The sequence below is a fragment of the Amblyomma mixtum genome, chromosome 8 (genome assembly GCF_055824585.1).
Source record: "Amblyomma mixtum isolate Tamu chromosome 8, ASM5582458v1, whole genome shotgun sequence".
In the NCBI taxonomy this organism is placed as follows: Eukaryota; Metazoa; Arthropoda; class Arachnida; order Ixodida; family Ixodidae; genus Amblyomma; species Amblyomma mixtum.
In genome coordinates, this window is record NC_143019.1 from 89,193,933 (window position 1) to 89,208,648 (window position 14,716).

Sequence of the window (14,716 nt, forward strand, 5' to 3'; positions counted from 1 at the left end):
GTTTTGAGCAGCTGCACTTGTTTCGAAGGCCACATCAGTGCAGCTGGCAGTCGTCACACCTCGGAGGCAGGTTATGCTGCCGTCTTTTAGGGGCTCAACTGAATACTTTGCGAAAAGGTCGGCATGTTTCTCGCCTCGCGCATATGCGTGTGAGCTGCCCCAGATTTCACTGTGAGCGTTAAAGTCTCCACAAGTTATATGGGCCGAAGGAGTTGTCGATATTAAATGTTCAAGCCTTGATGTGGCTTGAGTGGCTCCAAATATACACAAGTGAGAGTGTAGACTTGCCTACCAATTATTTTCAGGGCACACACGCACTATTTGCTGCTGTGAGGCCGGACTTGAACCAAGGAAGCCGGAATATCCTGACGGAAGCTTATCAACAACATGCTGACGTCATCTGGTCGCTGCGAATGAAGGAGGTGGTAGCCGTTCAATTGGAACTGGTCTCCAACACGCGATTCTGATATCGCAATAAAAGGAAAGTAATACGCTCGCACCAGCTTTCGAAAGTCTGAAAGTTTCGACAGTAGACCACGTGCGTTCCATTGAAATATGGTGAGTTTGCGGAAGATGTTCTGAATGGTAAGATGAGGTGAGGTTGTTGTTGCAGAAGCCATGATCACTGCTGTGGTGAGAAGCGCACCTGTGGGCCGTAAGATGCTGACACCAATCGCTCCATTGCCAGAACAGCTTCTACCTCAGGGAGACTTCTTGACGAAGAGCTTGCGTGGACAAGAGCCTCGCTGAAAACTGCATACGTATCAGTAATCCCGAAATATCTTGTTCTGTGCCAATTTGTAGGTTTTGGTAGTTCATCCTGTCACCTTGCGTTGTCTTAGGTTTATGGCGGGAGTTGGCATTTATCGCGTCTTGTGTGGATACTAGGGTTGACTTCAAAATAGGCGAAGAGATCGAGGGCTCGCCACGCTTGTTCTTAGCAGCAGCTGCGTAGGAGCTTCCAGCTCTCTTGTCTTGTTGAGTTTGTTGATCTTGGTCTTGGATAGATGCAAAACCAAATCCAGGATTAGATGGTGGTATAAGCCGAAAGTTGGGCAAGTTAGATGACGTTCATGATGTAACAATAGCGCAAAAGGAACGCAAGGGACGGAAAAGAAACGACGCAGACAAGAACTATTTGCGTCGTTTCCTCTCCGTCCCTTGTGCTCCTTTGCGCTATTGTTACATCATGTTAGGTGGTGGTTCATGATGTTTGGAAGGTTTTCCCGGTACTTATTCCAATGGGCGTGCAAGCATAGCGGCTTTCTTTTCGGGACACCCTCCATATGATGCAGGGTGCGGGCCTTTGCAGTTTGTAAGTTATGTTTGCGCTCTCAACGCACATTGCTAGTGTGAGTGAGGGCCAGCGCATACTTTGCAGCGAAGGGGGCTGTGCAGTGTCTGGAGATGTGTCCATGTCTCTGGCATTTGTAACAGTGCGTTGCTGGTCCAGAATATTCAGTTACAGGTCGAAGTGCAAAAATCCACAGTAACCCGTTTAGGCAGCGGGGAATCTTTGGGGAATTCCAATTTTACGGAGCGGCGACGTATTTTTTTTTTTATGTTACCACCGTCTTCACGAATGATAGCGGCGAGTCTCCTTGCTGAGACAACGCCTTGCTCACGGAGGTACTCATGCAGGGTCTAGTTTGAGTAATTCAGAGGTACATTTTTAGTTTTCCCATAGCTTATCGTGTACGAGTATAAGACGGGGTCCTCTAGAGCAGATGGTTCGAGCAGATGGCGAGCAGATGGTTCGCGGCGGGCTGCGTAGATGCCGAGACCATCAAGCTTCCGTCCCTGTTGAGACGATGTCTAAACACCTTTTCTTGGACCGACATCACAACCGCCGATGATATGACGTTGGGGTTGGCTTTCCATAAGTGGCCTCCGTCTTTTGTGGGCCTGAACACGGCAGGAACTCCAGCAGCACGTTTTTTTTCTTTTAAGACATGACCGTAAGTGCGGTCTGGTCCATGTCCTCTGCAATTTCGCCCAAAGGATCGCCGGTTGCGTGATATGCTCGCGGTCTCATGTTTGCATCTTCATGGCCCAACAGTGGCCTCTGCTGCTGCTGCCACTTCTGCAGTGGACGCTGCGTTGTCATTTGCCAGAGTTGCCAAGGGGTGCATCATGGGGTGCAGCCGGTGACGGGGCGAGTATGGGCGGGTACAGCGCTAAGCGGTCAGGAGGCCGGCCGACTCGCTTCTTGCGGTGGACGAGGACCTCCAGATCGTCGCACGATGGATGCACAACACAGATTCACTCGTGTAGAGCACAGAAGCACAAACTGAAATTAGGGGCTCGGGTCACAGAGACTGGCCACTAATCATCCTCTTCCTGGTCTTCCCATCAGAAGGTCCTTTTACACATGTCGTCCCGCTACTCAAATAGGGTTGGTCACCCAGATCTTTCGCTGGGGAATCTCTGCACTTCCAGTCATGTGGTCACTCTTGATGATCAGGGCAGCCGCCGCCCCCCGTCCCCCCGCAGAAGACGGCACCATTGCCCTCTCGCAGTGGTCCTGGTGGCGAAGGCCCGCACTTCTGATGACGATGTCGATCCTGTCACCGTCTCTGCTTTGCTGGTGGTGGCGCAGCGAAATGCAGTACCGTGAGTAACCGGCCCTGGATGCATCGATAGTTGACTAGGGTTAACTGGAAGCACCGCGTCAGGCAAGGCCACCAGCTTCGAACCCCGGTGCTTCGTGGAAGTACAAATTACGGCCGCCGTTGTTGTCACATCAGGAAAAACAGACGGTTCGTTTCCAGACAGGTCGGATCGCGGTGGGAAAGTATTAGAGTTTTATAGCTTAGCGTGATCCGCGATCGGCTACTGTGATCCGCTTCCGCGAGGCGCTACAGAGCCACTGCGCAGAACGTCGCAAGTGCGCCAGATGGCTACACATGCCCGTCACATGCATGCGCTCCTGTCGCGACGAGGCCAGTCAGCGCGTACTCAGTCCGTCTGGAGGAGAAGGCTTCTTCCCCAAACGACGCAGTCAGCACCGAGCGGTCTCGCAACGCAGCGATAGCGTTGAAGTAGAGCATCCGCCTCGCGTGCAAGAGGTGCACGATTCGATTCCTGGTGCCGCCCAATTCTCCACCGGATTGAAAAAAAAAATCCACGAGTCGACGGAATTGCATAACCAGGCCTGGGGCGCGGCCTGAACTCAGTGACCAGAACCGACAACGAAAATCTCCCCACAGCAATATTTGGGCACTCTGGGGTACTACTTGGCGATAACCATCTCCGAACCAAACTTCAAAAGTATACAATAGCTGTATTTTACGGGCGCTCACCTATGCGGCAGAAATATGGAGGCTGACGAAGAGGGTTTAGCTTAATTTAAGGACTACATAGCGCGCTATGGAAAGAAAAATTATAGGGTATCGTTAAGAGAGCGGAAGCGCGCAGAATGGGAATCGGGATAGCTGGTGCAGGCATGTCATGTTCTGTCAAGCAGGAACGACAGGTACACAGAAAGGGACTGACAGGGTCGAGCGCTACTTCCATTTGATTATTTGCGTGAAAATCGCAGGTGCTTTATGCGTGTCCTCCAATACCAAAATGACAGCAGCCGCATGCATACATGTGCGAAACAGCAGTGCGATACTAAAATTATTTCGAAGCATTCTTATGTGTTGCTATGAGGACGTTAAGCCTCACCATTTGTTTAAAGAATTCTCCGTGACGGACTGAGGTTAGTTCTATCATCCGCAGTATTGTGCGATTTTCACTTCACGAAACTGAATGATTTGTCCACCATTTGTTATATTAAGCCGAAATTAAACTCACACTCTGTCACTGAAGAAAATACAACTTTCCACCCCTCTACACGAAACTGCGTGGTCAAACTAGAAATATTAAAGCTGGCACAGGCGCGAATATAAGTAAACGTAGCACGCGGATTGGTCGTATTGAAAATCACTCCTTTCATATCGCAATTGAAGAAACATGGCTCGCCCATGAGGAAGTGCGCCGGCGCCCCGTGCCACCATTCAAAAACCATAGCTGGCGATTTACATTAGGCAACGCGTGCAAAATGTAAGAACGCAACAGCGTGTTCCATTAACTTTTCTACGTGTCTGTATTATGCATGTGTTACGCTATTCATAATCGAGAATTAACGCAGAAGAGCGCCCGCCTCCGATTGCTGCGCATAGTAAACACTGGGGCACTGGCTCCCAGGACACCTTAATCGCACTTTCAGGTGCGTGGCGGTGACGTCGTGTTGCAAAAAGACTACTTTCGCGCAACATTTCGTTCTTAGCGATGCTAAACCTCTACCTATTTTTTTTTTCGTTGTATTAGTACAGAGTAGGTGGCGTCATTGTTACGAAGAGGACACTTCTGAACGTCATCCCTTCTTGTCATCTTTCGAAGCCGGCTCACGAAGAAAGAGCTTGTGCGTTCTGACGTCACAATATTTCATGACGACCGATGGACCAGTATCAGTGTGTTCTATCCTACCAAGCTGCGTGCGCGCAGCGACTGACGTCGCGCATCTGTGCGGCTTACAAGTTGACTATTTCAGTGTTTGCGTCGAATTGAAAACGATGGCTGCAGTCCATACACAATGTGCGGTGTTTTGACATGAATGTGTTGTCAGGTTAAAAGCCGCTGCAGCTGTTTTGAGCTCCTCAGCCGCCCCCCCCCCCCCACCCCCCCGTTTAAAAAGAAAATGAGCTAATTTCTCTTCATTACGGTGTCTCTCCTAGCCTGAGTCGCTTTGGGACGTTATACCCCATAGCATAAAACCAAATTAAGCCATCCATATATATTCATGCGCGGGCAGGTTGCCCACCACCCTTTAGGCAGGCGAGCACCCTGTCACGAAACAGGCTTCAGGCAGGCAACGGCTAAATTCGATGAGTGCGTGCTATAAGTGCAAGCGCACTTTTTCAAAAACAGTGAAGCAAGAAAGAGGATGTCGGATAACATAAAAACAAATTTATTTCATCTAATATTTCAAGTCTTGTGTTCATTTTAGTCTATAAAAATTCATTATTTTTTATCATTAGAAAAGCCGTTGCCTTGATCAACGGGGGATGTCAATGTCCTTCCACAGGTCCATAACATCGCTGCCGGCTGTCTTGACCCTTATACGCTCGAGGAGCCTTTGCACCTGCGCGGGAGACATGTGTGCCTTCCAGTCGCCCACGGCACCCTTTCGCACGAACTCGCCGGTCATCGGCGCCCGGACCAGCTCGTCCACGCTCAGGTCTTTCGGCGCTGCAGAGACGGGGTCTTTGCCGCTCGGCCCATTCTTCTGTAAAAGAGAGCGAAGGAAGGAAAATCAACAAGAACAGTGTTCAGCAAGAAACCAATAGCTACCCTCCTGGCGTTGCTAACGAAAATGCCCTGAGAAAATAAGACAGCTTTTTCACCCTCCTTAGCGTTGAAAAGTGAAAGCAGCTGTCCTAGCGCGACCTCTACCCAGGAGGGTGGCCATTTTGAAAACCAGTAGTACCATATGATTACAGACCATGGTAGAGGGAGGGCAGGCATATGGTTTTCTGACACACACACAAAGTGAACAATAGAAGGGAAAGACTCAAGGTGCTTGCCAACGTTTGGACAATGGATTGCCGAAACGTTGACTAGCAGGCTGAGGCTTCCCCCTCTCTTGTTCACTTTGTGTGCGTCCTATCGAAAAACCTCATGAAGAGGGGTTGCCTCTTCTGCGTGGTCGGCATCGCCGACTCCGAGCAAGGTTAAAAGAATGAAGTAAAGGCGTCCCATGCTGGACAAGCTCTCGGTTTTATTGTTTTTTAATTTACTCTTTAATTATTTTCATTTAATACCCAAAGCAAAAACATTAGTTTGCTTTTTACCCTCTTCCTTTACCCTCTTCCTTTGGCTCTCCCCACTGAGACCTGGCCTGTGCCATGCCACTGGGGCAACAACAGCCGTAGCAGTTGCTTAAGTCGACCGTTCTGCACTGCTCGCAACATCTTTGTGGAAGGTGCCGGGTATACAGGTCCACCGAAAACGCATCACCAGCTGCAACGTCACCGGAGTCGTAGCCTTGCTGGTCTACCGCCTTCTGTGCTCATGATGACTCTTGGACGGCGATGCGGCGAGGTGCGTGCCAAGTAGTTCGTGTTAGCTTAGCCACGGTCTTTAGCGGGCTCAACCAGCGAGGTCGTGGCTGAATGGTTTACCCACTACCAACGGGTGAGCCATTGCAATGAGTGGGACTCCTTCGCCCTGTTTGCCAATGACGTCTTTTCTCTAACCGACACGGCCCTAACGTGGTGTGACAACTACGAGGATTCTTTGACGATACGGGACCGTTTTGCAGAGGAGCTCAAGAAGTGCTTCGGCGACTCTGTCGCGAACAAGAAGCAGGCTTAACAAGCGCTTGCGCAAAAGAGCTCAGCTTCGCGGTGAGACATGTACGAAGTACATTGAGGAAATCATCAAGTTATGCAAGGTTGTCAGTCCTCGCATGACAGAATAGGACAAAGTTGGTCACTGGCTTAAAAGATTTGCCCAAGATATATACAATTTTCTTATTGGCAAAGCAAGTCGAGTCCGTGTCAGACGTTATCCTGCACTGCCGCCCGTTTGAGACATTGAAAATGCGTCGCATTACCCCGAGATTCGGACGTTTGGATGGCGTGACGACGGTGGCAGCTGTTGACGTAACATCGTCATGTGATCTGGCATCTACGATCCTCCAAATCTTTCGCGAAGAATTGACCAGGTCGCTGCAACTAACTTGGAGCTCCTCAGCGCTCCCTCCCGAATATCCTACGAGCCTTCTTCCACCGGCCGACGTTGACGCAGCGGACTATGAGGAGCACCGGGTACCACGAAGGCTGCAGCCGAGCAACATACCGCGACCACCCCCGGAGCACCCGACCCGCTTTTACCGGCATACGCCGACCACATATGACGAGAACGTCCAGTCCAATACTTCGTATGGTGCCTACTTTCCGGTGAAGCCTGTTTCTGGTCCCTGTCTTGTTTGTTACCGCTGTGGTCAGCCTGGTCACACCTCACAATTTTGTCCCCGCCGCCCCCCGTTACGGTTCATCAACCTATTTATTATCCATTGCCGGATTACCAACCTGTTCCTTAATGGCGCCCATCCTACCCGCCTGATTCCGGGGACCCATGCATGACCTACACAGTTGCAGGATCGTTCGCCAGCATCGGGTAGAAGTGTGACGCCACCTGAAGCTTCGCGCACGCGTCGACCTCCATCACCACAACACCGCTCCTTCTCGCCGCTGTCGGAAAACTAGTCGGCCCGACCGATGGGGCTGAGGTCGCTGGAAGTCAGCCGCCGGAAGTGATACCCCCGCCTGTAGTTATGTTACGGAACAAAGTGCCCGTGCTAGTGGATGGTGTACCTGTGATGGCTTTAGTGGATACCGGTGCTACTGTCTCCGTAGTGAGTGTTGCTTTGAAACGCCTCCTCGGACATATAAGAGTTTTATTTCAGTGGGACAAAAATGTCCAGCTTTGGGGTGTGAGCGGCGAAGCGTTGCCTGCGAATGGAATGTGCAGCGTTAAGGTTTCTTTGGAGGTGTAATGTTCAGCACGAGCACGGAAATGGCGGTGGCCGTCCGATCGACGCACGACGTCATTCTTGGGCTCGGCTTTTTGCAGATGTGTGGTGCTAACTTTGAATGTTACACCGGTGTGCTCAGCGTCGGCTAATGCCTAACCGCTGGCATTATGAACTAGTCGTGCAATGGTGAGAATGTGTTTGTTGTGTGTTTCCTGTGATACAATCGTGCCTTGTAGTGCCGGAGCTCCCATTTCGCTGGCTGGCCCCCCTGGAAACAAGCGCTGCGCGCTCGCCGACGCTCAAAGCAGGCCCAGACTTTCTCGGACAAGTCGCGACATGCAGCGTGACTCACCCCGACGCCGCGGCGCCGACACGGACCCTTCCTCCTCTCCTCCTCTCCGTCGGTGCGAACTCCTCCGCCGCTCGCCGGCTCTCGACCATTGGTCTAATTTGAACGGTGGCGAGTGATTGGAGGATTTGAACGGCTGGCGGCCGTAACCGTTACCAGCGGCTATAAAAACGGAGCCGCGCTGAACCCGAGCAGCAGACGGGCAGCAGAAGAGCCATCACGCCGGAGCTACGCTCGCCGCCGGGGCCGCCCTTCTTCTGTGTGCCTGCCCGTGGTGCTCTTGGCCTTGTATCATGTAAAAGCCCTTGTACATACTGTACATAAAGTTCATTTGACTCACCGTCGCCTCGACCGTTTCCTGGCTGGGATGCCCCAGTCCCAACAGGGATGGCAGCTGCGGGATCGACCGGCGTCAGCTACCTCGGCGCGGTGAGTGCCTGATGTTTTCCCCTCAATTCGCCAGACTGCTCTAGCACACGTGATTGTAGTCTAGAGTAGGGCTGTGTGTGTAGCACTGTGGAGAGCTTTGCTGTTTCGAGCCAAGTCGGAGCGCTTTGAAACGAAAGCTGGTGCAGAGGGAGTAAACGAGGCGTTGTTGGAAAGAATTACTTGCGCGTGTCGTACTAGTAGCGCTATAGTAGTGAACGGCAAGGGAATTCTAAGAAAAGGGCAAACTACAAGAGGTTATTGTGCGCGATGGAGAACTTCAAAGTGAAGGAACTCATCGAAATTTGTGAAGAGTTGGGCATTGATTTGGGCCCCGCAAAACGAAAGCATGCGATTCTTGAGATCATGCGGAAAGAGGAGGTAACGGCTGAGGAAGCCAATGAGGCCTGGGAAGAGATCACAGAACGCCGTGAGCACGAAGAGGCTGAAAAACAGAAGCAGCTTGAGCGCGAAGAGGCAGAAAAACGGAGGCAGCTTGAGATAAAACGGCATGCTCGCGCTAAGAAACTGATGGACCTGGAGCTTGAAGCACACGAGATCTTTTATGAGAGAGATAGAACATTGTTCGCTCTGCGTGAGACCAACGGTCATCAGCTGAGAGACAGGCCGCAGCCCTTCGTGATCGCCGAAGATATGGCGAAATATCTTGCGGAGTTCGAGCGCGTCTGCGAGAGAAAGCGCGTTGAGCGGAATGGTTGGGCGCAGAAGTTGGTAGCCCTGCTTTCCAGCGAAGCGTATGACGTTGTCAAGCGCCTGTTGGACGATGGCTTGGCGGACTACGATGAGCTGAAAAGCTTCTTACTGGCGAGATATAACGTGTCACCGCTGGACCTTCGCCAAAGGTACCTGCGAGAGAATAGCACCCCATCGTTTAACGATTTTCCGTACCAGTTTAAAGCCGACATTTTAGAGTGGCTCGAAAATGCTGAAGGGTCGGAAGGTCGTGACACAGAGGTAGAGTGCGTAGCTGTAGAGCAGAGCTGCCAGTGCGGCACAGAGGAACGTAGTCCGTACTTGGCAGATGTAACTGCTGCTGTAACAGTGGGAATTGTCCCGCATTCGCCAACCGAGAAAACCTCTATGCCATCGGATAAGGTAGTCACAGCATCGGACGATGCATTTACAGAGGTCTCGCCCATTGAAATTGTGGCGGAGTTACCGGAAAGCGAATCTCCTAGCGTGTCGAAAGCAGGAGAAGTTGCCGAACAGGACAGAGAGGACGTCCGTCTGGACATTAGTGAAAACACTAGCGCCGACGCAAGCGAAGTAGATGAGGACGGCACACCGTGTTGTTCAGCGCGTTCGGCAGAGATGCAGAAACCCGAAACTTACGATCAACGGAAGCAGGCGCATGGAGAGTTTGCGGACGCTGAGTTGTGCGTTAGTGTCTCTGGTGAGGAATGCAAAACGAGTCCCGTGCTTTCGCACTGCTCTGAGCTTTGCGACATTCCAGAAAGCAGCTGCAGTAGCGGGAACACCGCGACTGAGTGCACAGCCGACCCTCAACCGAAATTGGCTGAAACGCGTCAGGAGCATGACGAGAGCTGCGTGTCAGCAGTAATGTCGACAGAAAACACTGGTTCGTCTGCGCCTGAAGAAACTAAGGTGCTGGACGACAGTGGAGAACAGAACGTTCCAGACGACATAGGGGCGGTAGACGTCAGCCCGTCCGAGAAAGATGAGGACGAATGCGCACTCAGTGACGCTGACAAGGAAGAACGCAGTTTGGAGGAGGCTAGTAAAGGCGCCAACGACAGGCCTGATCTAGGCAGCACATATGAATCAGCTGACAATCAAAGCGACGTTGTCAGAGAGCAGAAACTTAGGCGACGGAAGCAGAATGTGCTTTCACAGGCGAAAGTGAAAGGAAAGCTCACGATAAAAGCTGCAACCGGAAGGAAAGGCACCGCCAGTTCAGGAATGTGAGCTATCGCCACAAGGTGATAGCGAAACAGGAGAAACAGTGCTGCCGTCGAAAGGAGAGGAAAGGCAAGCTCAAGAGAGAGAGCTGTCACCGAAAGACGATGGAAGGCAGGCAAAAGAAAGAGTGGTGCCGCCGAAAGATGAAAGGCAGGCATAAGAAAGACAGGCGCCGCCGAAAGGAGAGAAAGGGCAAACGCGCGAAAACGGGTTTCCACCATCGGAAGCGCCAGCGTCGCCGGCAAAATGACTTCAGTAAAGTCAGTCACGTTGTCAGCCCTGAAACTAGCGTCAGAACCAGAGCTAAAGAAATGTGCGAGGCATTACTATCGCGCAAAGCGAAGCGCATAAGTGTGTCGGGGCACATAGGTCTGGGCAGTAGGATAAACTGCAAAAAGAAATCGTGCAAACATTCGCGCGGAAAAGTGCACCAAGGCACCAAACCGAGATTTAAGAGAGCGCTGCCCGGGAGGCGAAAAATTAAGGAGCGGGATAAGTGCGAATCTTCCCGCCAGCACGGAGAGAGCAAGACGCGCAAAGGCGCGTACTCTCATGAAGACTCTCGCTTTCCGCTGCAGTCACGGGAGAAACCGCGCTCCCACAGAAAGCGGCACGCGCGCGCAAGGAAAACGCGAGTACGGCTCAAAGAGCGAAATATTGTACGAGGCCGCAGTGACAGGGGCAAGAAAATTGCCAAGAAGAAATCGTCTAAGCGCTCAGCCAAGCACAGTTATCGCGATAGAAAGCCGCGATTAGAAATGACGCCACTTAGTAGGCGTAAAATCAAAAGGCCGTGTAGAGGCGAACTACTCACCGAGCGGAAAGGCAAACGGATGCGCGAGAAAGTCAAGACTCGTGGAAGGTCTGACTTGCCCCCACGAACAGAGAGAAAGAAAGAACGGTCCCATCGGAAGCGTTGCTCACTCGCTATGGGACGTCGCGACTGGCGCGCGAAGCGCGAAGAAAGGGACAAGTTGCCAGTCTATGAAAGCGAATCGCTCTCGTACTGTAGCTCCCGTAGAAACTGGAAAGACAAGTACAGAGAGAAAGAAAAGCGCGTATACCGCGAAAGAGGCAGAGACATTTGCTACCGCGGTAGTAGAGAGAGAAAGAAAAGCGCGTCTACCGCGAAAGAGGCAGAGACGTTAGCTACCACGGTAGTAGAGAGAGAGAGAGAGAAAAGCGCAGCACAGCGAAAGAGGCAGAGTCACTAGTTTCCGCTGTAGCGGGTGTCGTTTACCGTCCGTTAGAAGCGAGGAAAACGCGAACGTAGACGCACTAAGCCGTGTGTTCTAAGCAAGGCTGGCTTCGCCTCCTCGTGACCTACATTTTGTCTCTTCGCGAACAGCTGTTAAGTTCGCTCGTAGATCGGGGAAAAATTTATGTCCTCATTTGTGGCCTCAGCTGAGTGCTCTTCAGGCCGAGTGATCTCAAGAGAGCAAATTTATTTTGCATTCATTTCATTCCGAGTGTTTCATGTGTTTGACACTTTGTTTCAGTTAATTACTTTAAAGTTCTTGTATCCCACATGTGTCTCTTGTAGAAGAGGAAACAAAAAGGGGACAGAAATATAGCCAGCAGAGTTTTGTGACTTTGAGTCTGGTGTATTGACGGGTGACAGAGGGCACTTGCTCGTGTTGGGCGTTGCCTGTTGTCGGTCGGTTCTTGGCAACATGCAGAACGATCAACGACCGATGCTGAGAAGCAAGCTCTTTCGAAGGACCGAGCGAAGCTGATCCAGTCACCTGGGCGACTAAGCTGCGGAGCAGTGATCCTGTACTGACGAGCCGGACCTGTTCATGGAAAGGAGCCTGAAGCTACCTGCGGCTGAACACCGGACGAGAACTTGGAGGAGCCTGGCGTACGAGCGCGCCCCGCATCCGAGCCACGCGGAAGTAGCTCGTCTTCGTGGCGCATTGTCTGGCGGCGGTGGTGCTGTAGTGCCGGAGCTCCCATTTCGCTGGCTGGCCCCCCTGGAAACAAGCGCTGCGCGCTCGCCGACGCTCAAAGCAGGCCCAGACTTTCTCGGACAAGTCGCGACATGCAGCGTGACTCACCCCGACGCCGCGGCGCCGACACGGACCCTTCCTCCTCTCCTCCTCTCCGTCGGTGCGAACTCCTCCGCCGCTCGCCGGCTCTCGACCATTGGTCTAATTTGAACGGTGGCGAGTGATTGGAGGATTTGAACGGCTGGCGGCCGTAACCGTTACCAGCGGCTATAAAAACGGAGCCGCGCTGAACCCGAGCAGCAGACGGGCAGCAGAAGAGCCATCACGCCGGAGCTACGCTCGCCGCCGGGGCCGCCCTTCTTCTGTGTGCCTGCCCGTGGTGCTCTTGCCCTTGTATCATGTAAAAGCCCTTGTACATACTGTACATAAACGTCCTTTTACTCACTGTCGCCTCGACCGTTTCCTGGCTCGGACTCCCAGTCCCAACAGCCTTCTTCATCAGCTGCTTGCGTACCGGTTTCCTGCCCCGATACTGCTCTCGGCATGTTTTATGCAACGGTGGAGCCCAGCCATTTGACCTACATGAAGAAGAATCTGTTGGTTCCTCATGCCATGATTTCTGTCACCACAGGTTGCACAAAACTGTGGACAGTGAATTGCTGGGCATAATCTGTAGTTATTCCCGAGGGTTTTGAAGCTTGCGTCGTACAGCCCCGACCCGCCAATGTCCGTTGCCTCGGTTACCGACGCCTTGGACGCGACAGTGCTAGAGTTTCGTGGTGAATCGCCGTTACTTCGCATTATTGAAAACTCGCTCTGAACTCAAGAGCGCTGTGCTCTGTTGGCTATCCTTCTGCGACACTCCTCTTTGTGACTTTTCACAGCCCGGTGGTTCATTTTCCATTTCCTCGAATCGTGCCCTCACAGGGTTGACACTGACGCCTCACCGAGTATGCCCGTCTAAACGGAAGGTGATCAATGACCAAGTTGAGATGTTAACCAAAGGTGTTATTCAAGAGTGGTCGAGTCCTAGGCTCCACCAATAATTCTTGTCCAAAATAAAGACGGATCATCGCGTCTTTGCGTTGATTATCGTCGCCTGAATGCCATCACTAGAAAAGCCGCATACCCCCTTCCTCCAATCGACGATGCCATTGAGTGCCTTTTTTAGGCGTCCTACTTCTCTTCTGTCGACTTTCGCTCGAGGTGTGGGCACATCCTTATGCATTCCGCCCACAAAGACAAAACTGCGTTTATTCCACTTGACGGCCTTTATGAATTTAATGTGATGCCGTTCAGCCTTTGCAATGCACCCGCCACCTTAGAGCGATTTATGGTTGATATACAACGCGGTTTGAAATGAGAAATATGCATGTGCTACCTGGATGATGTCATTTTCTAAAAGACGTTCAGTGAGCACAACAACCGTTTAGCTCTCGTCCTGGACTGTATGTGCAAAGCTGGCCTTGTTCTTAACTCCAAAAAGTGCCAGTTTGATGCATGTCAAGCGTTAGTGCTCGAACACTTCGTTCATAAAGACGGCGGCAGGCCTGATCCTGCCAAGACTATCTGCCGAGTCGTTCCAGCCATCCCAGTCTGTCAAGGAGCTGTGGATTTTCTTGGGCTTATGCTCTCATTTTCACCGCTTTATTCATTGCTTTGCGAACATCGTACACCCCCTAACAGGCCTCCTTCAGAACGATGTGACTACCGAGTGGACTCCTGAGTGCGACACCGCCTTCCGCGAACTAATATTGCTTCTCTCGTCACACTTAGATCGCCACTTAGATCCATCCACTCCCACAGAGATTTATACAGACGCAAGCGGTGTTCGAATCGAAGCGGTTCTCGCTCAGCACTTTGAATCAAGAGCACGTTATTGCGTATGCGAGTCGTTCCCTCAGTAAGCCGGAGCGCAATCACACGCGCACCAAGCAAGAATGCCTCGCTGTCGACTTCACCACGCTGTCTTTCCGTTCATATCTCAACGGTCGCCCGTTCATCATCGTTACCGACCATCATGCACACCGTTGACTCGTTAATCTGCGTGACCCGTGCGGGCGCCTTGCACCGTGGGCTGTCCGGTTGCAAGAGTAAAACTACACCGTCGCCTACAAGAGTGGTCAACGTCACGTTGACGCGGATTGTCTTTCGCTGTTTCACCTTACTGAGAGAGAGTCCGACATCGCTACTTTGGACCACTGCGTCGCGTCAGTGTCACCTGCTTTTCCTGATGTCGCAGCGTTCAAAGCGGAACAGCAGAAAGATTCAACCCTAAGGTCTTTCTTCGTGGACGCTGGAGACCTTTCCTGTGTAAACCACTTTCGTGCACGAGATGGTCTCTTATAGAAGAAAAACGATGCCTCTAGGGGGTCACCGCTTCCTGCTCGTAGATCCGAAGAGCCCGTACACGTCTGCCTTGGAGGCCATGCATGACGACCCTACATCTGGGCATCTGGGGTCGGCACGCATGCTCCACCGTGCCAGGCACGCTTCTATTGGCCAAAAATGCGTGCCACGACTGAG

General features: G+C 52.0%; 1 protein-coding gene across 2 annotated transcripts in view; it reads right to left on the bottom strand.

Annotated features, from left to right (window-relative positions):
* Positions 1-4,938: 4,938 nt before the first annotated feature.
* The window catches only part of LOC149333439 (sulfotransferase ssu-1-like), a 37,029-nt gene continuing 27,251 nt past the window's right edge, over positions 4,939-14,716 (bottom strand). For both annotated transcript variants that reach the window (XM_089558682.1, XM_089558681.1), the window contains exon 5: positions 4,939-5,272. In XM_089558682.1, the coding sequence (XP_089414808.1) occupies positions 5,042-5,272 (231 nt within the window). In that variant the 3' untranslated portion in view covers positions 4,939-5,041. The remainder of the gene's footprint in view (positions 5,273-14,716) is intronic.